Here is a 23217-nt window from a genome sequence, read left to right on the forward strand (position 1 = left end):
TTGTGCTCAAACCTGAGTCATGGATAACTTAGGGTGCAGTGTAAACATACACCACCCCCCTGAGTCTGGAATCCTGAGTCCTAGTACCCAGTTCTGACCACGCTCCTTCCTACAGCTGCTACAAGGCCCGGATCATTGGGGCTAGAGCTCTGCCAGCCTGACTCGCTCCGCCACACGCCTTCCCACAGCCTGGCGCAGAGCCCAGGCCTCCTGACTCCGGCTCTCTCCAGATCCGCGCACGCTCCTTCCCACACGGCCTAGGGTCGCATCCCAGCGTGCCGACGCCGGTACCTGGCCGCTTCACCTGCCCCCAGCTTAGCCCGGGAGTGTCTCCCCGCCCCAGGGGGACGTGTCCCGGCGAGGCTGCGGGAGAGCGCCCGCCCTCGCAGGGGGAGCTTGGGGGGTGGAGTGGGAGGAGCCCACTCGAGTTCCGCCTCAGCAGCGATGGCCGCGTAGAGTCTCCTCAGCGGTAGTGCTCGGACATGGGCCTGCCCCGGGCCGGCAGCTTGAGGCAGCGAGTCTCCCCGGCGGTGAGTACGGACCCGGCCGCCCGCCTGCCTGGGCCTGGTGGCCGGGCTCGAGGGCAGAACGCGAGTGAGAGGCCCGGATGGGAGACGGCCTCTTCCTCCGGCCGTAGGTGCGGGCTCGGCTGTGAGGGCTGGCGGGGCTCCGGGGGCAGGTCCTGGCTCGGGGCAGCCCATCGCTTACCCGGACCGCTGAGCCGATCCGAGATCCAGGGCTGCCCAGGCCGGGCTGTGCAGGACAGTCGTGCGGGCTGGTGAGGGACAGGGGCTCAGTGTGGGCGCATGGGGGACAGTGGGGCTGGTCGGGGAACAGGAGGGGAGACTGGCTGGAGGCCCTGCAGGACAGGAGAGGGTGGTGCGGGGATGGGTTAGCGGAGGGGACTGGTATCCAGGGCTGGGGGTCCTGTTCCTGACTGCCAGTAACTTGCTTGTGTGACCTTGTCACTTAATCCTCTTCAGCCTCAGTTTACCGGTAGGTAAAATGGAACTGGCTCTAGGCACCTGATCAGGAGGCTTAATGTTTGTAAAGCACTGTAAGAGCTTCAGGAAACAAGTTATGATTTTATTTTGATAGTTTAACAAGCATTATGAATGTTTTATGCTGGGTGAAGTATGCAGATCCATAGTTTTGGGAGCTGCCATGGTGTGGTGTGTGGTGTCTATTTTGAAGGACTTAGGGTGCCCACAGCTATATCAAAAGGAAACTGTCTGGTTAAAAAACAAAAATTAAAGTAGCCTTGTATTACCACTTTAGTGATTAAAAACCAAAACAAATTACAATAAGTGGTAGAAAGTTAAATAAATAAATAAAATATATTTGGCACCTCACGCAATTTGGATAAATATACAAGTTAGCCAGTTTCACTTTCTGGTTCCCTTATTTCTACAGTAACTTGTTTGGATTGAATTATTTTTCACTGAACTTCCCCCCCCCCCCTTTCTTTAAAGTCACTAACTTTTTTAGTAGTTTAGAGTTGTGTACACAACAATAGTTTACAAAACCAATTTTCTGGCCTAAACTACCTGACAACATGTATTCATCTAGCAGTCAAGTAAAGGGCTTCCTCAAAAGTGCTAAAGTGCTTTTGAACAGTTGATAATATGAGCCTTGATCCTGCAATCTGAAATCTTTTCACACGGATCAGTGGGAATCTGCACTGAAGGACCATATTCCCATGTGGAGTTCCATTGGAATCAGTCAGTCATGCAATCTGAGACAAACAGTCACTAAAACGTTAATCTTGAAAAATTTTAAGAGTAGATTCACAAATCTAATTCTAACAAAACAAGATCAAATATTTGCATGCAGAATGTAGGCAGTAAACTTAACTTTTAAAATTGGGAGAAACCTGTCTCCCACTTACTGAATTCTTGGACATTAAATATGTATAAAAAGATTAATTCTTCACTACCTACCAGAACGTGGTGTGCAATACTTGCCATGTCAGTCTAGGTCAAAAAGACAGCAGAGTCATGTTGCAAGTAGCATATTCCATTATTTCCACTGGTTATTATAGTCACTGCTTACTCATATCCTCTGTAAATACAATCATTAATTAACTATGTAAAAGATCTTTTACACATAGGTTATTTAGTCTAGAGGTTGGGATTGGGTTGGGAGGAGTCCACTTGAGTTCTGTCTCAGCAACTATGGCCATGTAGAGTCTCCTCAGCGGTATTGTTCGGACGTGGGCCTGCCCCGGGTCGGCAGCCTGAGGCAGTGAGTACAGACCCTATCCTCCTAACTCTGTCAGTGCAGCATAGCTTCTGGGGGTGTTGTGCTATAATAGAGGAATCTTGTAGGAGGTAGTCAGTCTAGCAGATGTTCTGACATCTGCCAAATGGAGACCCAGGTCCTCCTTGGATGTTGAGCATCACTCCCTGTCTCATTGAAAGGAACTTTTGGGGAACTTCAGTGAGGTGAACCTTAGAGAGTTTCTAGAGGGTGTCTCAGCCATGCTTGGCCTTTGCCATTAGAGCCAAGGATAGGATGTGGCCTTTTAGTTTTAGTGGACTGATTAAATCAAAATTTAGTTTCCTGGTCATAACAGATTAAATGCTATTTACAAAATGAAGTGAAAATGGTATTCTATGAAAATGTTTGTTTACAAAAAAGTCCCATGTATTTCCTTGTTAACTAGCCCCTAAGTTTTTGTATCAGAGGGGTAGCCATGTTAGTCTGGATCTGTGAAAGCAGCAAAGAATCCTGTGGCACCTTATAGACTAACAGACGTTTTGCAGCATGAGCTTTCGTGGGTGAATACCCACTTGGTCGGATGTTAGTCTATAAGGTGCCACAGGATTCTGTGTTAGTTTTTGTAGTATTCAGATGCAGCAATATGGAAATTTGACAGCAGCTCGGGTAAATGTTTTTAAAAAGGGAGTGTTACTTGCATTAAATATTAAAATAGGATCAATACAGCTCCTGTATATATTATTATTTTAAATTCAGTTTTACTCTGCCCCTAAATTTTCAATATGCTGCAGTAACAACACAGAACTGCATTGTCAAAGTTGAAAGAGGGAAATTTTAGCAAGTAGAGGCCCAATCCTAAAAGAGACGTTCACATGTTTAACTTTACTACTGGGAATAATCCCTTTGAAATCATTGGAACTCTTCGTGGTAGTAAAGTTAGGCACATGTGTAAATCTTTGCCAGATTGGGGCCTAAGTAGGCTCTTGGCACTTGGGATGACACTGGTGGGGGCTTGGGATAAACAAACACTAATTGGTTATCTTGTTAAGATGACAAGCAATTCAATAGTTAATATGGGCACTTGTTTTTCTTCAGTATTAACACTTATAATGAGTAGAGTAGTTTACAGCTCTTAGATCTATTGTTTTATACTGTCTGCAGACTCAGGAAGACACATTACTGATTTAAGTCTAGTCTACATTCAGAGGGTTTTGCTGGTTTAACTATATCAGCGTAGTTAAATAAGCAAAAGCCTTCTAGTGTAGATGCAGATTATTGGTATTAGAGTGCTTATACTGCTATCGCTTATACTTTTATCTTATCTCTTTTAACAAATAAAAGTCACCCTCCTTACAGACATAACTATGCCTGCAAAACTTTAGAGTGGTAGTAGTGTTGATGTAATATTCTTAGACTTGTATAAGACGTTTGACTTGGTACTGCATGATATTTTAAATAAAAATCTAGAATATAAAATTAACATAACACACATTAAATGAATTAAAAACTGACTAATTGATAGGTCTCAATGTAACTGTAAACAGGGAATCGTCATTGAATGGGATATGTTTCTAGGGAGGCCCTGCAGGGATTTAACATTTTAATCAATACTCTGGAAGAAAACGTAAAATCATCACTAATAAAGTACTCAAATGACACAAATTGGGGACGTGTTAAGAAATGAAGAGGACAGGTGATTGATTCAGAGAAATTTGGATTGCTTGGTAAACTAGGTGCAAGCAAACAATATATATTTTAATATGGCTAAATGTAAATGTATACATCTAGGAACAAAGAATGTAGGCCATACTCACAGGATGGTGGACTATCCCAGAAAGCAGTGATTCTGAAAAAGATTTGGGAGTTGAGGTGGATAATCAGCTCAACATGAGTTCCCAGTGTGATGCTGTGGCCAAAAAAGGTGCTAATGCAATCCTGGGATGCATAAACGGGAATCTCGAGTAGGAGTAGAGAGGTTATTTTACATCTGTATTTGGCGCTGGTGCGACCACTGCTGGATTCCAGTTCTGGTGCCCACAATTTTAGAAGGATGTTGATAAATCAGAGGGTTCAGAAAAGAGCCATTGGAATTATTAGAGGATTAGAGAATGTGTTTTATAGTGATAAACTAAATAGACTGAGCTCCTAGAGTCTAACAAAGAGAAGGTTAAGGGGTGATTTGAGTACAGAATACAGTAAAAGCTGTGTTATCCGGCCCTGTACCAACTCCCTCCCAGAGCCTGCACCCCGCACCCCCTCCCGTGCCCCAACCCCATGCCCTCAAACTCACTCTCTCTTAGTTAACTGGCATTTTTCACTTACCAGCACCCCCCCCAGTCCTTCAACTTGTCAGATAAACAAAGCTTGTACTGTATAAGTATCTACGCAGGGAACAAATATTTAATAATGGGCTCTTCAATCTAGCAGAGAAAGGTATTACATGATCCTATGGCTGGAAGTTGAAGCTAGACAAATTCAGACTGATAAAACAAAATTTTTAATGGGGAGTGTAATTAACACTGGAACAATTTAGCAAGGGTCATGGTGGATTCTCCATCACCAACAATTTTTAAATCAAGATTGGATGTTTTTCTGAAAGATATGCTCTAGGAATTATTTTTGGGAAGCCTTATGGCCTGCGTCATATCGGCGGTCAGACTAGATAATCACAGTGGCCCCTTCTGGCCTTAGAATCTATGCAGTGTACACTGGCTCTTACACTCGGTTAAAAAAATTGTGTTTTTTTGCAACTATAATATCTGGAAACAATTTTCTTAGTGAATGCTTAGACTCTGGAGATCAGTTATGCAGAAAACTGTCTATAGACAGGGACCCATATATCCTGTAATTCCACAAAGGAATTTTGTAAGAGGAATGGCTAGGTCAGGGATTTGGTAAGGGGTTATTCAGTTCTTCCCCTGAGGCTATTAATGCAAATCTAGGATGGATTGAAGCAGCAGAGTGGCATGAGCACCACTAGTGTTTTAACTGAAGTGGAGGAGGTGAGCTAGGAGTGATTGGGTGAAAGTGTGGGGAAGACACTGAGGGGAAATATTTTAAAAGTATGAGACTGAAGGAGAGAGAAATTTAGGAGAGGAGGTATCTATTGGGTTTCCAGGAAACGGGGCGGGTGGAAGCCCGCCCCATGCTAACGGATCCCCCCCTCAGCCTAAGGGGAGGATCTACAGGACCTTAGAAACCCACTAATTGCGGGGGACAACTAATAAAAGAACAGGGACAGGAGTGCGGTCAAAGGGTCATAAGAAGGGAGCCTGACGGGGACACCGAGCAGAGAACCCCGGACAGCGCCCACTGCTCCTCGAAGGCGTCAAGGGAGCCAGCGGACACCGCCCAGAGGAACTCCGCCCGGAGACGTGAATGGACTAGCATGGCTTGTCATGTTTCCACTCCTGAATGCCAAGCTGAGTGCTCTTGTAACTGATCATAAATCAATTTTTCCCTCTGAGGGGATAGTAGCACCCTACCTAGTAACAGTAGTTAGATAAGACAAGCTTCTGTAGCCAGCCCAATGGAGGGAAGGGAGCCAGTGAGACTTGTCAGCAGTCTGAATTAAATGGTTGACTTGGAAGCAGTGTGTGTGGTAGTGGTTCAGTTTATCTCAAGAACTGCTGCTAGTCAAAGCAGCAGAGGAATAAATTGCGAACTCTAAACTGTACTGACATATTCCTCATAGGTATGTAATCACAGGTGACTCTTTTGCAGGAGTGTCTTTGTGACTTTGCTTTTTCCTGAAACTAGAACAAAATTTGAACTCCTTTCTCCAGTAAAGAGCCAATGACTGTTTTTAACCCCTGAAAAGAAATGTTAAATTTAGGGATGTCAAGCGATTTAAAAAAAATTAATCATGATTAATCATGCAATTAATCTCACTGTTAAACAATAGAATACCATTTATTTAAATATTTTTGGATGTTTTCTACATTTTCAAATATATTGATTTCAATTACAACACAGAATACAAAGTGTACAGTGCTCACTTTATATTTTTGATTACAAGTATTTAGACTGTAAAAAACAGAAGAAATAGTATTTTTCAATTCACCTAATACAAGTACTGTAGTGGAATCTCTTTATCATGTAAGTTGAACTTACAAATGTAGAATTATGTACAAAAAAACCTGCATTCAAAAATAAAACAATGTAAAATTTTAGATCCAGCAAGTCCACTGAGTACTACTACTTGTTCAGCCAAACAAGTTTGTTTACATTTGCAGGAGATAATGCTGCCCACTTCTTGTTTACAGTGTCACCTGAAAATGAGAACAGGCAGTCGCATGGCATTGTTGTAGCTGGCATCACAAAATATTTACGTGCCAGATGCACTAAAGATTCATATGTCCCTTCATGCATCAGCCACCATTCCAGAGGACACGCGTCCATACTAATGACGGGTTCTGTTCAATAATAATCCAAAGCAGTGCAGATCGAAGCACGTTCATTTTCATTATCTGAGTCAGATGCCACCAGCAGAAGGTAGTGGTTTTATTTTTTGGTGGTTCAAGTTCTGTAGTTTCTGCATTGGAGTGTTTCTCTTTTAAGACTTCTGAAAGCATGCGCCACATCTCATCCCTCTCAGATTTTCGAAGGCACTTCAGATTCTTAAACTTTGGGTCGAGTGCTGTGACTATCTTTAGAAATCTCACATTAGTACCTTCTTTGCATTTTGTCAAATCTGCAGTGAAAGTGTTCTTAAAATGAACAACATATGCTGGGTCATACAGTCATATGACCTGCTATGACATGAAATATATGGGAGAATGTGGGTAAAACCGAGCAAGGGATGTACAATTCTTCCCCAAGGAGTTCAGTCACAAATTTAATTAACACATTATTTTTTTAACAAGCATCATCAGCATGGAAGCATGTCCCCTGGAATGGTGGCCGAAGCATGAAGGGGCATACAAATATTTAGCATATCTGGCACGTAAATACCTTGCAATGCCAGCTACAAAAGTGCCATGCAAATGCCTGTTCTCACTTTCTGGTGACATTGTAAATAAGAAGATGGCAGCATTATCTCCTATAAATGTAAACAAACTTGTTTCTCTTAGTGATTGGCTGAACAAGAAGTAGGACTGAATGGACTTGTAGGTGCTAAAGTTTTACATTGTTTTGTTTTTGAGTGAAGTTATGTAACAAAAAAATCTACATTTCTAAGTTGTACTTTCATGATAGATTGCATTACAGTACGTGTATGAGGTGAATTGAAAAATACTATCTTTTGTAATAAAATATACACTTTGATTTCAATTAACACAGAATACAATATATATGAAAATGTAGACAAATATTTAATAAATATTTCAATTGGTATTCTATTTAACAGTGTGATTAAAACTGTGATTAATCGTGATTAATTATTTTGAGTTAATCACGTGAGTTAACTGCAATTAATTGACAGCCCTAGTTAAATTCTGTATTGTAAACAGCACCTGATTTATTTATTTTTTTGATTTTTTTTTTTTAAGTCAACAGAAGCTAGGAAATCCAGAGCTCAGGTTGCTACTCTGTCCCTAATACACTTTGTGTATGGGCATAGCGGGACGACAACATCACACACTTTTTAGAGTCTACTGCAATAACTAAATGCAATAGTGAGTTAAGGAAAGAAAGAATACTAACTTTGAATCTCTTTGGTTTTGTCTATATAATGACAAAGCCTAAACAGAACATTGTTAAGCAATCTTAGTATAGAGTACAAAACATTTGTTTCTTGTGAAATAGGCATATGACCTGTCAAGCATTGATTTTTCTTTGTGCTTTGACTTTATCTAAAATTGACATTTCTGTATTTAATTACAGCTTCAGTTTGCATAAAACTGTATTATGCCCAAATGTTTGTGTGAACTCACGTTGTCAATTGATGTTAATACCAATCTAACAATATTATCTCTGCTGCAAAAACTGTGGGAAGAGCACAAACACTTTTGTTTAAGAGTCTTATAAGTTGTTGCTGTTACATGTGGCTTTTTTGTTTAAATAGGTCTTATTTCCAGCCCATCTCTACCCAAGGAGGCTATTGCTCCATTTGGAAATGTTCATTATTCCTCCATTTTGGAGTTGGTCTCCAGGAGCAACAATGACAGATTAAAAACAAAATGAACCTTGGAACTGATTTAGTTCAGATAACACTATAGCTCAGTGCTGTTCAGCCCAGCACAACAATGTCAGTAACAAATTATGTCACCATAGCTTTTCCATATCACCTTTTAGCTCTTCATCTGTTTTGGAGATAGGGTGAAGAGAGTCAGTGACCCACTGTATAAATGTCTCATCACTTCTGATGAGTTTGATTCACCTCATTCATACTCCTACTGCACTAGCAATGTAGATTCATGTTTGTTTAGAATTCTGATTCTTAAGGAAAACACAACTTTATGGAGAAATTCAAGACACGTTTTATAAAATAGTCTAGATCGGGAGTTTTCAAGCTTTCATAGTGGGCCACGCTCTTTCCCACTCAATTGCAGGGACCACTTCCCTTCCCACTGGCAATCAAATAATATTTCTATGTTACGAAGAGCAATTTTAGAAAACTAAGGTATTTTAGCTTCTTTTAATATGCTTTAGCAGCTTAAAAAAGTGGGGGGCCCAGAATCAGCACTCTGTGACTGGCCAGCTCTCCGGAGACCACCACAGAGTACTTCTTTGACCACCAGTAATCCACAGACTATAGTTTGGGAACCATTGATCTGGAAAATTATGAAGGTGCTAGTCACCGTTACATACTTAAGGTTGAGTATTGCACTTTTGCAAGGTTAAGTTAGAAATTACAGTAGAAATCTTAGATGAATTTATGAAATCCACAGTAAAGCCAAATGTTTATCATGATTGTGTCTGATACCAAAAAGTGTAATAAGTAATCTGTTGATTTCTTTTCAAAAAGACAGTTACAGTACTCCTACATCCTTTCCTTATTAATTTTATGTTTAGTGCAGTAGCATCTGGAGCACCAGTCTTAAACCAGTGCCCCATGTACAGATAGAATCAAAGCCGTTAACTGTTTGGCAGTTAATTTACTCTTCGAAAAATCTTGAAAAAAAGATAAGGGGAGTGAAGAAACATTTCTGATAGGAAAAGAAAACTAAATCTAGCACTGTGGTGTAGATGGCATGATCTTGGGGCTCATAACCGCAGCAGCAGAATAGTAAAATCTGGGAAGACGTTTGCTTCACTACTGAGAAATTGTACAAATGAATAAGTGGCTAGACTGCTACTCACCTCATTTTCTCATAAAAAAAATCTTTAGAGTAATTTTGGACCAGATAGAACTCTATATTTATTGTAGATTAGATCCCAAATAGAATTTCTAATGTCAATTATTGGGAGATTTTTATTAGCATCTTTCCCATTTTACAAAATGTCTGTTTTCTAGACTAGGGAGTTTTCATACCAGTGTCAGAATTCACACTTAAAGTTATAATACTTGTAAGACAGTTTATAATTCTCAATTACCTGCTACTGCTAAGAGTCTCAGAGAATATAAAAGTTACATAACACATTGAACCTTGAAGATATATTTAGAAAGGACTTAAAGCTTCAGGGAAATGAAGTCTTTATTTACAGTCCTTAGAAAAAGACAGAAGCCAGCTAAGGCTGTCCTCTGAAGATGGGGGATTGAACAAGTAATGTGAAAATCTTATTAAAAAGAGAATGAAATCTTCTCACGTAACTGCAGCATTACCCCAAATTTGCTCCACCCTGTGCAGAAAAGGCTGTTACCTTGCAAGAAGCCAGAAGAGGAAGTTGCTCAGAAGAAAAAGATCTCTCAAAAGAAGCTGAAGAAGCAAAAACGTATGGCTCGGGAGTAAATCTGACATAACAGATGTACATAAATAAAAAAGAAAACGGGGAAAAAAAAAAAAGTAGTACGTGGGGGGGGGGAGGGTATCCAAACCTATCACATTCTTTCAAAGCAGGATTTTGAAAGTATTGACTATCTCTGCATATGCCTTTTAGGGGAAGGTTCTTAATTCTGTGTTTCACTTAAACTAAACATTTGATGGATTCTTAAATTTTGATGTCTTCAAATCAAAACTGGATGCCTTTGGGAAGTTATGCTTTAGCCAAACACAAATTAGTTCAATTGTTCAAAACCAGGTAATTGGGTCAAATTTTATAGCCTCTACAGTACATACAGGAGTTCAGACTAGGTGATTTAATGATCCTTTCTGGCTTTTAAACTCTATGAATTTTTGTCGTCGTTAGTGAAACGTGCTTGTTTGAGAACACAGGCATCTGAAGTCTTCCATTTATCCACTTTTGAGAATGAGGGGGGTAGTTCATTCTCCTTTCCCATTCGATCTTAGGATCACTGCTAAGACTTACAATTGGGGCTTTTAATGTTGTTAGTTTTCTGATCTAAGCATCTGACTACTAGGAAATGGGCTGAGACCATCAACTAATTTCACATAGACCATGAAACAGTGAGATGTGGTAACTACCAAAGAACTCTTTATATCACATGGGCATAACAATGAAGTAATTTCTGTTGATAACCAAGAGAAGTCAGGCTTTTAACTGACTTATTACTCAATTTTGATAGTAGCCATTCCTAAATTATGGCTGCAAGTTTGAAGAGATAAATAACAAAGCTTCTTCCTGATGTCAGACCTTGAGGTGTTAAGATACGTCCTTAACTATATTAAAGATGAATTTAAGCATTGCTTCAGATGACTGTCAGATTATCAAATCAGGAGATAAAAGCAAGAATGTGAAATTACCTCTAAATGATAATACTTAGCACAGAGCAATTTAGGAGATTTGTTCATTCCTTATACAGGGCTAACTGTTTTTCTTTTCTTGATACTTATACTAGTCTGGGCATAAAAATGAATAAGGGCAAGTTTTTAGAGTGGCCCCTTCTGAACCAGTATTCTCTGTGGTTAAATTAGCAAGTCAAGTTCCTCCCCGCACTCCACCCTTCTTCTTGAGTAAAGAAAAGAGACTTCTCTTTTTTTTTGGGTATCGATCAGTATTTTCTCTTTCCATGAAAATTGAACAGTCTGATTTAATTCAGAATAAAATCATATTTACTGTAAAATAATAATACTGGATAAGGTGGACATGTGCAAGATGCCCAGCTGTTACGCTGATGGCTGCCTGGAGGAATCTTCTATATGAAAAACAAAAGCAATTATGTCTAAGCTAGTTATTAATATCTAGGGAGGTGTGGCAGAGATGTTGCAAATTTATGGATTATTGCAGCTTGCCTTCACTTGGCATGAGCGCTCTCTGCTACCTGTGTATTACCAGTCACCTTTCTTGGGTAATGTCTGTGTGCAGAGGTCAGCCATAAGCAAGTCATAAATCAATTATCCTTTTAAGATTATGAATACATAAAAGGTCAATTTCTTTCTGATATACTTATTGGCTTTACATTAAAATTAATCTTTGTAGGATAAAGTAGTTTTTCTCCTCCTAAATTTCAGAATTACTTTCTCTCTCCTCCTGTTGTACCATGAAGACATCAGATTGCTCCCATTTCCAATTATTTTCCTAGAATTATATTTTAATAACTCCCCCATAATTTTTTGAGGGATTTATTTATATTCATCCAAAAACTCAAATACATCTGTCTGGCATTGCTAGCACATAAGACTAGTAACAGGACTCTGAGGAAATTAACATTTAAATGGTTATATCCTAAACTTCTATGGTAATGTTCCTCCTCTTCTGGCTGAGTATTAAAGCTCAGGGAGATACCAGACAAATTAACAAATATGGTATTACAGATACAAAATGTAAAAGTATGATCGCTTCCTGTAGTACATGACAATTTGTTTTTTTAAATTAGGAAAAAGCTTTTCTATGTAACTAGTAATTTGGTATTAATTTTTTACTTAACAGGTTACACTTAACACTATTAAAATAATATAGATAAGTGTTAAAAATAGCAGTGCCACAATTTTGTCAATTCTTTCCAATTCTGTAATTGACAGATTAGGTACTACAGTTCTGTTTCATAAATCAAAGTACGCCCAATGATTCAGTTAAGTTAAAAACTGTGCTTTTACATTTAATTAGGTTTTCTTTATTGCATAATTTCCAGAGGGTTCTATTACTAATAAGCTCTTCATTTGAAGTTGAGCAAATCTGTATGTTAAGCTAATTAATCATATAGATTTATTGCATTTAACTTCTTATGCTTCATGTTAAAACCTATATTTTAAAAATCAGTTGAAGACATTAACAGAATGTGTTCAATAATACCCTATCTTTCTATTTTCAGAAAAACACCAATATTAGAGACATTTAAACAGCCATACTATCCTTGAAGGGACATAAGTAACCATACATTAACATGCCTGCTGTGGCTTCTGTACCTAAGGAACTATACCTCTGTACTTCATTGAAAGATCTTAACAAGAAAACAGAAATAAAAGCAGAGAAGACCAGTACAAAAAAGTATGTGAATTTCCTTGTTTAATTGGCTTTTTTTTAATTGTTCAAATTCCACAGCTAAGTAACAAGTGATGCAGTGTTTAGTGCTCTTCTATAGAGATGGTGATAATGTAGACCAGTTTTCTAAGTAAGCATTAACTCATTAAGTAGCAGTGCTGCACTTCTGGCCAAATTCCAGCTCAGGTTGTGTACATAAATTCTCTTGAGTTTCAATTCAATAGCATAGCTTCCCTCAGTCCTATATAGTGTTGCTGTGGATTGTCAATCTAAATATGGAGAGATCATCCAAGAGATAATGTTTCAACAGTGAAGTGAACATGACATCTGTGAAAGTTTTTAAGTGCATTAGGATTCTTCGAGACAACAAGCTATATTAATGCAAGTTATTATCATCAGCTGAAAAATTCAGCCATCACATGGGAATAGAAACAGCCTAACTTTGGAATTTGTAGACTGAATCTTCATGCACTTCATTGTATGTTTTCATAGGACTAGTGCTTTAAAAGAACCAGTCCACTCTGCATTCTAGAGAGAACTGGTTCTGAACAGACCCTCTGTAGATGGGTTCTTGTTTGAAATGTTTTAAACTGCCATTTAATTTATTACTGAATAATTTCTTTTCAGTACTTTAATTAGCAAGCTAATAAACAATAGCAAAGAGAAATATAATTCAGGGGGAAAAAAGTAGCTGTGATATATTTTAACTGTAAAACTTGGATAGTGATGCCAAAGGGATGTTTAAACTACATGGGCACAGAATGTGAACATTTAAGTCAAGAGTTCATTACAAAACTAACTGTTCTTTTGAAAACTAGGTCAATAATTGTGGGTTTTTTTAATCGACCCTTTCCCTCCAATTTCAAGTTATGTGCAGAGTGCCCTTAAGATCTTCAAGGCAGCAGAGGAATGCAGGTTGGACAGAGATGAAGAAAAGGCCTACGTCCTATATATGAAATATGTGACTGTATATAATCTTATTAAAAAAAGACCTGATTTCAAGCAACAACAGGTAATATATCTTTCCGACTGCATTTTTTATACTGGTAGAAGTAACAGAAGTACTTGGAATCAGTGGTCTTTATATCTGAAGACTTTAGGTGCAGTTGAAAGAATTACATTTGTGTGCACTACTGAGACAGTAATTTCATTAAAGGAATTGTATTTATTTAAATAAACTTTTGTAGTTCGTGTTGATAAGCGAGGCAGTCCATTATCGTAAGCCTCCTTTATTATTCTACTACAGTACACTTTGCTAATTACATTGGCATATCATCTACTGGACATTAAATAGTATGAGTCCTGCTATCTTTCCTGTTAAAGTCCTTTTCTGGTACAAAACTAAATTGAGTATTATTTATTCCTTTAATTAACATAACCTTAGTTAAAAAGTGGATAAAATGTTTTTTACTCTCCCAACCTTGTGACCAGAGCTTGTTAACATTATAAAAATTAAATATTAACATACATATGAATATTTGCCTTGTTTATAAATAGTGTGGTATTTTTCTTAAAATATTTAAGAGAAGAACATCTGACTTATTCACAGAGTAACTATGGCAATAATATAAAATTAGTTTTAGATTATTTTTTCCTTCAGTAGGTAAACTTTAGTGTTCTGTAAACTAGGTGCTAAATGTTGTTGTTCTTGGTAGTGTCTGCAGAAGTATTCTATCCTGAATGCACGTTGGACAGTATTAACTGTATGCTGGGGTGGTTCTTGTTGTTGTTTGTTGTTTTAGGATTACTTTCATTCTATACTGGGACCTACAAACATAAAAAAAGCTATTGAAGAAGCTGAAAGACTCTCAGAGAGTCTGAAACTGAGGTATGTGCAACATTTTTTACAAAGCTATATGTAAATATTGCTGAATACTTGAAATTTGTGCATCTGCTGTTGTAGTTTTGCCTTTTAGACATTGTTTGCAGTAGTACTGATACCTGTAATCCAGAAAGATTAAACTTTCTGATTTGAGCCTTTTATTAAAACTGGATTTCATTTGCCATCATTCATCCCAGTCACTTCAAACCCATGTGCTTAGATCTACCTTCAGTTTCTCTCTAACTTTTAATAAACAGAACTTTATACCATAAACAAATGTCAGCTGCACCTCTAGATAATTGCTGTTAGTCACTCTATTAAAAGTCCTTCCCTAGTTTTCTTTCCTGTCACGTGATCATATTAAGGCCAGGTGTATGCCATGAGCATTTTGCCAAGATAGGTATACCAGTATATTATACTGGGAAAGTGCTCCTAGTGTGGATGCAGTTTTTAGCAGGAAAACTGCACTTTTGCTCAAAGGCAATGTTTTTGAATGCTGCTTTTTTGGAGCTTATGGATTGTCTCAAAGGAACAAAGTTTTGAGGGTTGATACAGTGACTAATTATTTCAAGTGTATTGTGCGAATATGTACTTGAGCAATTAAAATATGTATTGACATGTTTAAAGATACTTAAAAAGAAAAAGGTGGCTCCTGTACAGTCACAGAAGCCACTTTACAATAAGTATATGAACCAATTTACTTTACTATTTTTCTGGCATTTTTTTTTTTTTTTGGAGAGTAGTTAGTTACCAAATTTAAAACTCTGAGAGGTTCAGGTAGTAAAACACCATTTGCCTTGAAGTAAGAGAATCTCAATATGGATAATCCAATTTGCACATCGTAGAAGCAGAAGAAAAATTTGACTTAATTCACTTTGTAAGAATTGTATTCATATTTTTAAGTGGTGGGTAGACATTCAGTATTGCTGAGATTCAATAAAGCACTTAACTTCAAGTGAGACTTAAGCATGTATTTAAGGGGGCTGAAGCGTGTGCTTATGTGCTGTCTCAAATAGGGATGCTTCCTGAATCAGTGCTTGTGTCACTAACTAGAAAGTTACATAGAAACATCAGATTCCAAACTTGCAGCCTCATCCCTATGGAATGTTCATTACACTGATAGTGAACCAGGATGTGACAGGTACATTTCGCATCAGTGATGTAGTTTATTAATTGAACCTCCCTGTTTTGACTTGGGACAGTTCAGTGGTTGAATTGATGACTTTCAAGAAGTCCTAATTAGCTAACATCTCATTAAGATAAATGGTCATTCATATGACTACGTGTTTACAATACTAGAGCTATCTTTACAATGAGAGGCAAAAAACTTCATATTTAAAAAAAAATAGGTTAGGCCAAATGTCTTAAAAAAAAGAGGCACCTAAATAACTGACCTGTTTCGGGTTTTTTTCCAGAAGTCCTGAGTACCCAGTAACTCTAACTGACTTTATTGGAACTCCAGTGTTTTGAATTCTTTAACGATGGCTACTGGGTGCTCAAAACTGTTGGAAAAAAATCAGTCCACTTATTTAAGTACTTGATGCACATAATTAGTTGTGATTTTCTGATGCAGTACGTCTTAAAAATATACTGAATAAAGACTAGGCTGAAGACTTCTCTGGCTGAGAAAATATAGAAAACTATAGGCTCAGTTATTCTTACAGTAATTAGCTATTATTGATACTGTTACTTATTAGATGCCAGACTAGATTTTCTTAGCAAAAATGTGCCCAGGGAGAATGACTAATACATTCGGCTGTCAACATTATTTAAATCTTTACATGTAGTTGTACTTTGTATAAATGCAGAAGAGGGTGGGAAATTTAACATTTTCAGTGATGCCAGAGCAGAAGTATTTTACATAAACAGCTGAGGTTGAGGGAAAGAAATTGTAAGCCTTGAGAAGAGCAGAGGACATCAGTTGGTCCCAAAAAACAAGGTTAGTTATGAAATGCAAGAAGCACAGAGAGGAATAATATCAAACAGCTACTGAGGAAAATAGGAAGAATTTGGGAAGTCAAGAATAAGTGTTGTGAGACCTCAATATTTAAAATGGGAGGAAAAATTGCACAAAGCTACAGAAGCAGAAGTTAAACATTTTAAAAAATGGACTTTTTCCTACTAGATATGAGGAAGCTGAAGTTCGGAAAAAGCTTGAAGAAAGAGAGAGACAAGAAGAGCAGCAGAAAAAGCAAGAAGTAAAAGATGATGGAAAGGCGTTAGCCAAACACTCTTCAGAAAATGCAGTAGATTCCAAGGGAAAAAACCAAAGGGTAATGGAGGGGAATATTTACAGACATGCTAGTAAATCTGTAACTGCATGATGTTTAAATGAGCACTTCATTAAATCAACTGTTAATATGAGGCCACTTATTTTATTGAAGAAACTGAGTTAACTAGTAATGTTGCACCCATGACTAGATTGTTTACCTTGTAGAAATTTAAACATTATCATTTAAAGATAACCATTTTAAGTTTACTTCTACCATTTTTGGTAAAAGGCTTTATTTTTTTATGGCAAAGTATGAAACTTTTGAAAGATATGAATTTTTATTAAACGTAATTTTTGTCATAGACCTTTGTGGACATATTTGATACCTGCAGGACCCCACAGAACTCTTAAAGCTCAACAGAATAATAGACTTCAATTCTTCCATAGAGCTCAATTTTTTTCCTTAAATTAAAAATTATGTTATTCATTAGTATACAACACTTGTGCCTTCTTATACTTTGAGATTTAATGGTAACAAAACTGAGCAAGTTCAAGTGAAAGCTGTGTTCCGTCCTTTAAGTCCTCTTAAAGGCAGGCTACTGGCTCTCCACCGGGCTGATGACGACACCATCAAATGGCTGGGCACATTACACATGTGCAGAGAGAGAGTCCTCTTATGTCTGGATAAATGCATGAGTGGACATTGTTTTTGCTGCTCTGTCTAGATATTACAAGCTTTCATAATGAATTCCTTTGTTTTATCATTTTATGTCAGATTGTTTGTTATTTAAACACAGTGAATGGAATTGTATCCCTAGCTTTGTGCATGGAAATGATCCTCCATGTTGCAAATCTTATGCTTCTTGTTTGAGAGGGTGCTGGCAAACTATGGACAAATTTCAGTTGGGCCTGGAATCTGTGATTTGAGTGGGCAAAAGTAGTGTCCCAGGGAGTCATGCATCATTTCTCTCTCCTGCCTTCCCCCCCCCAAAATCACCCAGCAGCAACTCTACCTAACAAGCACCGCAGTCCCAGGCTTTGTTACATCTTCCACAGCTCCCCTCGGTTACGGGCAACTGCCCTCCCATCCTCTTTCTTGGGACTTCTGGACATTTTGACAGCAGATCTTTGTAGAGATTTCCCTATAGTGGGTCCTTCCTGTTGTATTCATGTTTTGCGAGTCAAGGCCACTTACTGAACTTGTTACTTTATATTAGAAAATAAAAACAGCAACTTCTAACACTTTTTTACAATAATACAGATCAATGGTGAGAAGAAGGGTTCAGTGGAAAGAAAAGATCAACTTGACAGATTGAGTGGTAAGTGATACAATGTTTCACAGGAAAAGTCTTCATTGTTTAACAGGAAAAAAAAAGCTTCATACAGTTTAGTTAAACAGTGAGAGTAAGTAACCATTGGAACAACTTGCATAGAGGCATCATGGATTTTCCATTATTGGTCATTTTTAAATTGTGATTGGATATTTTTCTAAAAGATAGTCTCCAGAAATTATTTTGGGGAAGTTTTATGGCCTGTTTTATGCAGAAGGTCAGACTAGAAAAGAGGCTCTCAGACTGGGGGAATTTCTTTGAGAGGAGGTGGGGGCGGCATGAGAAATGTTAGGAGAGCAGTACCCAGCTCTGAAGGCAACGCCACTGCCACAGCAGAGAAGTAAGGGTGGCATGGTATACGTAATATCACCACCCTTACTTCTGTGCTGCTGGTAGCAGCGCTGCCTTCCGAGCCAGCCAGTAGCCGCCACTCTGCCTTCATAGCTGGGTGTCCTATATGTACTTGTGTAGCAGAAGCATAGGAGAGAGGGTCATAAACAACCACAGACACAAGGAGGAGGGCACGGTCAAATAGGTTTGAGAACCCCTGGACTAGACATTTACAATGGTCCCTTCTGGCTTTGGATTCTCGGATAGCTTCCTTCACTTCCCCCCAGTTATGATTTCCTCTCTTTAAAAATCAAAATTAGTGTACCATCTTAATTTAGCATTGTACTTGTTAATTATGACATTCAGTATATCAGTTGAGCCTCTCCAGTCTGCTTTTTTGTTAAAATTACATTTGACGCTGAGGTTTTTTATGACTTCTTTGCTCACTTCCCCATGACTTTCATAAAAGTTGTCCTCAATTTATGTGTCATCAGGTGATTTGGTAGTGGTTGCTTTTAGGAATTACTGAATTTTGATCATTACACAATAATTCATAATTTAGTTATTTCATATGTAAACTGAACTAAGCGTGGCATGGTCAAACAGGACAAAAAAAAAAAACAGTCACCAGCTACAACTGGTATGAAATATTCAAGGCATGTGTCTCAGTGACTTTTGTAAGAAAATTTTGATTTAAATAAAGGACCTTTTTCCCCAGGCTCCATTTCTACACTGTACAAATGTGAAATTCTTCTCTTGAATTCTCCTTCAACCTATAAACCAGTGCAGACTAGTGTGACAATACTGATTATTTTAAGCTGGTGTTTTTTAAATATTGTATAAAATCAAAGAACAGCTACTGTCTGTTTATAGTGGAAGCCAAGACATCTGATATTCATATCAGATGTCCCACCTTCATGATTTTGTGGGCAGAATTTCACATGGGAAATGGGCCTCGATGTTAAATTCAGTTTTTCCTGAAACAATATTATTCCGTGGTCTTATTTATTTGCAAACCAGGGTCTTGACCTCTCCCATGAGATGTGATCACAAATGATTTCTGTTTCTCTTTGTAATATATTTTTGCATATAATAGCTCCTGTATCTCAAGGAGCAATTACTGCTGAGAAACTGTTTCCAATGATGATGGACAAAAACATTGAATTGCTCATAATGGATGCTCGAAGCTTGAAAGATTATCAGGAATCCTGTATTCCAAATTCCATCAGTGTTCCAGAAGAGGCCATCAGTCCTGGGTATGGAATAACCTTTGTGTGGTAGAATCTTGTGACTATGCACTGATATTAATGAACTCTAACCATTTGGTGGAAGAGAAATAAAATATATTTCTCTGGTTTACTTACCATATTCCATTTTAGACTGACTGAAAACCATTTCCTTATACAAGAGTTATGAGCAACTTGTTAAAGTGAAGTAAGCTTGTGCTTTCAGTTTCAGAAAGTAACTGGCATGAGTGAATGAATGAGTTGTGAACATTTGGCCAGTTTAAGCTTCTAGGTGCACTAATATAAGAACAGATCTAGGTTCATTGTTTCTTTGCTATATGTATTGCATATAATCATACCTTTATCATCTATACACAGTCTAAAAAATGTTTTTAGGCATTCTTGGACAAAATGTGGTGTTTGTACTCAAACACGTTTTCCTATATTCCAGAGTCACTACTAATTGGATTGAAGCTAAACTCCCAGATAGTTCTAAAGATCCATGGAAGAAGAGGGGACATGTCGATTATGTTGTACTACTTGACTGGTTTAGTTCTGCAAGAGACTTGCAGCTAGGAACAACTCTACAGAGCCTGAAAGATGCACTTTTTAAGGTACACAAGTTTGGTATTTTATATTTGTCTAACTTTATTATCCTGGTTGATGAGAAGTGGTTATTAAGTAACTGTAATTCTAAAATGCAGGAAAAACAGATAAAACATTCTGGGTAAACCCCATAGCATCTCTTCCTATGGTTTTCAACGAGACTGTGTGGTTTTGATACCACAAATGTGCATCTCTCACTTTTTTTTTTTTTGCTTGCTTCCTCTTTCTGGCTGAGGACAACATAGCTAACTGTGTGGGGAGAGTAAATGTGATAAATGTTGTGAACCATCTCTTTAAAAATTCTTATCTGCCTGACCTACAGATCATTTGGGGAAGCGGCTGTCCTCGTATTAGTACATGGGTGGGTAATTTTTTGGCCCAAGGGCCACAGGTGGGAATAGAAATTGTATGGCGGGCCATGAATGCTCACAAAATTGGGGTTGGGGTGCAGGAGGGGGTGAGGGCTCTGGTTGGGGGTGTGGGGTCTGGAGTGGGTCTGGGGATGAGGAATTTGTGGTGCAGGAGGGTGCTCTAGGCTGGGATCGAGGGCGGGAGAAGGATAAGGGATGGGGCAGGGGGTTGGGGCGTGGGGAGAGTCTCAGGGGTGCAGGCTCCAGGTGGTGCTTACCTCAGGTGGCTCCCAGAAGCAGCAGCATTTCCCCTCTCCGGCTCCTATGCGGAGGCACGGCCAGGCAGGTCTGCGTACTGCCCCACCCACAGGCACCTCCCCCACAGATCCCATTGGCTGCAGTTCCTGGCCAATAGGAGCTGCGGGGGCAGCGTGCAGAGCAGAGCCCCCTGGCTGCCTCTATGCATAGGAGCCGGAGGGGGGACATGACACTGCTTCCGGGAGCCACATGGAGTGGCCCCCCTGCTCCCCAACTGGAGTGCCAGAGCACCGAAGTGGGGCAAGCCCCAGACCCTGCTTCCCAGCAGGAGCTCGAGGGCCAGATTAAAATGGCTGGTGGGCCGGATCCAGCCCCTGGGCTGTAGTTTGCCCATCCCTGTATTAGTATGTCAAGGAAATATTCAGTCAGTCCCTCTCCTCTCTCTTGCTAACTCATAATACATCATTCCTTGGAGCTCTGGGAAGAGGTCCACTACCAAATGTCTACTGAGGCAATCCATGGCTGCCAAAGTGGAGGTAAATCGCTGTGAGCCAGACGCCTCCAAGATTGGAGGAGTTGGGAGAAAGTGAGAAGCCCCCATTGACACTCTTGGCCATCTTCTCTGGTTCTGTTTACTGGGGGAGTACGGATTAGATTGGCCTGAGTTTTTCAGCTATAGTAAGAGTTTAGAAATTGAACAGTTCTATTTAAAAATGGTTCAGTGGTGAAAGATAAAATTGATAGAATTTACATACTACAATTTTAAGTGTTTCCCCTCTCAGCTTTCTTGAAATAGATTGAGATTGTAAAAGGACTCTTGTGCACACAACATTTTCTGTCACCTAAAGCTGCACAGTTAGAAGGACTGAGAATTAGTGCTGGCATAGCCTGTTTTCTATATGTATTGCTACACACGTTTTGTGAACCCCACAAAGCTCTCTGGTCATACTAGTGAGCTCAGGGCAGGGTGGCAGGCTCAAGTCTGAAATTCTGGGCTTTTGTTTTGTTAATGGCAGATTTTTAAAATGTTAAAGCTAATATACCTATTCACAGAACAACATCAACCCATGAGAGGCATTTGCAAGCATATGCTTACTATAAATGGCATACTTTCAGAATTCAAGGGTTGCTGCTAATAGTAGTAAGTATTTATACTATGGTAGTGCCTAAAGGCTCCAGTTGGGATTAGAGCCCCATTGTGCTGGGTGCTGTACAAACATAGGGGAGAGAATCCTTTCCCTAAAGGGTTTACAATCTAAATAATAATGATTTTACTGATTGATTGTCAATCTGAACAATAACCTGTCTGCTAAAATGTAACAGCCAGGCATGTAAGTTTTTTTCAGCATAATTTGAGTTGTAACATAAAGGCTCTGTTGCTACATTCAGAATGTCTGTCTCATTTTAACTTTTTCCAGTGGGAAAGTAAAACTATACTGCGGAGTGAGCCTTTAGTCTTAGAAGGAGGTTATGAGACCTGGCTTCTTTGCTATCCCCAACACACAACAAATGCTAAAGTAACTCCACCACCGCGTGGCAAGAGTGAAGCGGTGTCTGTCTCTTGTAAGTATAAGGAAGACATTTTAAAGAATAAATAAGCAATCTAAGATTATATACAGTAATTTAAATATATATTAAAAACTTAATCTGCTCCTGCTCTTGCTTTAGATTAGGATGCTAATTACATACATAATCTGTTTTTGTTCTTAAAAAAGCTCTATATTTCTGTGGTTTTCAGTGGATTTTACTTATCCCTCTCTGGAAGAGCCAGCTCCTCCACCACCACCTGTTGTCCATGTAAAGCCCACTCCAGTAGAAGTGACTGAAAATGATGAAATGGGAAGTAATCAAGAGGGGAGGACAGGATCACATAACACACCAACTCCAAGTGCACCAGTTGCTGCTACCCCTCAGACTGATGGTTCACATGAAGTCCACCCAATATATGCTGTGATAAATGTCCCACAGGTAAGATATGTTCTTTCTTGTTTAAGCTTTCATTTAAAAGAAAGCCTCTATGTAGCTCTGTATTGTCCATGTTAATTATATTTTATTAAAAAGAGACCTGCAAATGGGAAAAGTCTAGTTTTACTGTTTCCTCACAGCTTTCAGCATTTGATTGAGTATTGCTGACTTAATACAATTAAATTCCCAATTACTCTGACCAAACAGCATGTGGTGAACTTTAGCATTTTGGTCCACATCAGGGCATGGCTTACCTCTTAATTATCTCAAACCTCAGCTTCCCAGTCACCATGCCTCTGGAGCCTGTCTTCCCAGGCTATTAAGGTGCTTTAGTGGTCTGTGTGCTTTGGTCTTCTAACTGAAGCAAGAATGTTCCCCATATGGACAATCAAAAATAAAAAGCACTCATTTGCTCTTCTCGCTGCAGGGGGCTCACAAGGTTCTTCACTTTCCTGTTGCCACAGCCCTTTCTCCT

The 23217-nt window shown here is 38.9% G+C and overlaps 1 protein-coding gene across 3 annotated transcripts in view; it reads left to right on the forward strand.

The window, feature by feature from the left end:
* The first annotated feature begins 210 nt into the window (after positions 1–210).
* Positions 211–23217, forward strand: part of USP8 (ubiquitin specific peptidase 8) — a 33987-nt gene continuing 10980 nt past the window's right edge. The window contains exons 1-11 of one of the 3 annotated variants that reach the window (XM_039492734.1): positions 211–530; positions 9951–10035; positions 12473–12648; positions 13510–13654; positions 14385–14470; positions 16590–16737; positions 17938–17995; positions 19434–19593; positions 20015–20177; positions 22196–22340; positions 22516–22745. In XM_039492734.1, the coding sequence (XP_039348668.1) occupies positions 12545–12648; positions 13510–13654; positions 14385–14470; positions 16590–16737; positions 17938–17995; positions 19434–19593; positions 20015–20177; positions 22196–22340; positions 22516–22745 (1239 nt within the window). In that variant the 5' untranslated portion in view covers positions 211–530; positions 9951–10035; positions 12473–12544. The remainder of the gene's footprint in view (positions 531–9950; positions 10036–12472; positions 12649–13509; positions 13655–14384; positions 14471–16589; positions 16738–17937; positions 17996–19433; positions 19594–20014; positions 20178–22195; positions 22341–22515; positions 22746–23217) is intronic. The other 2 variants (XM_039492733.1, XM_039492735.1) reach the window with 2 other exon arrangements.

Source organism: Mauremys reevesii, linkage group 10, assembly GCF_016161935.1.
Source record: "Mauremys reevesii isolate NIE-2019 linkage group 10, ASM1616193v1, whole genome shotgun sequence".
Classification (NCBI taxonomy): Eukaryota; Metazoa; Chordata; order Testudines; family Geoemydidae; genus Mauremys; species Mauremys reevesii.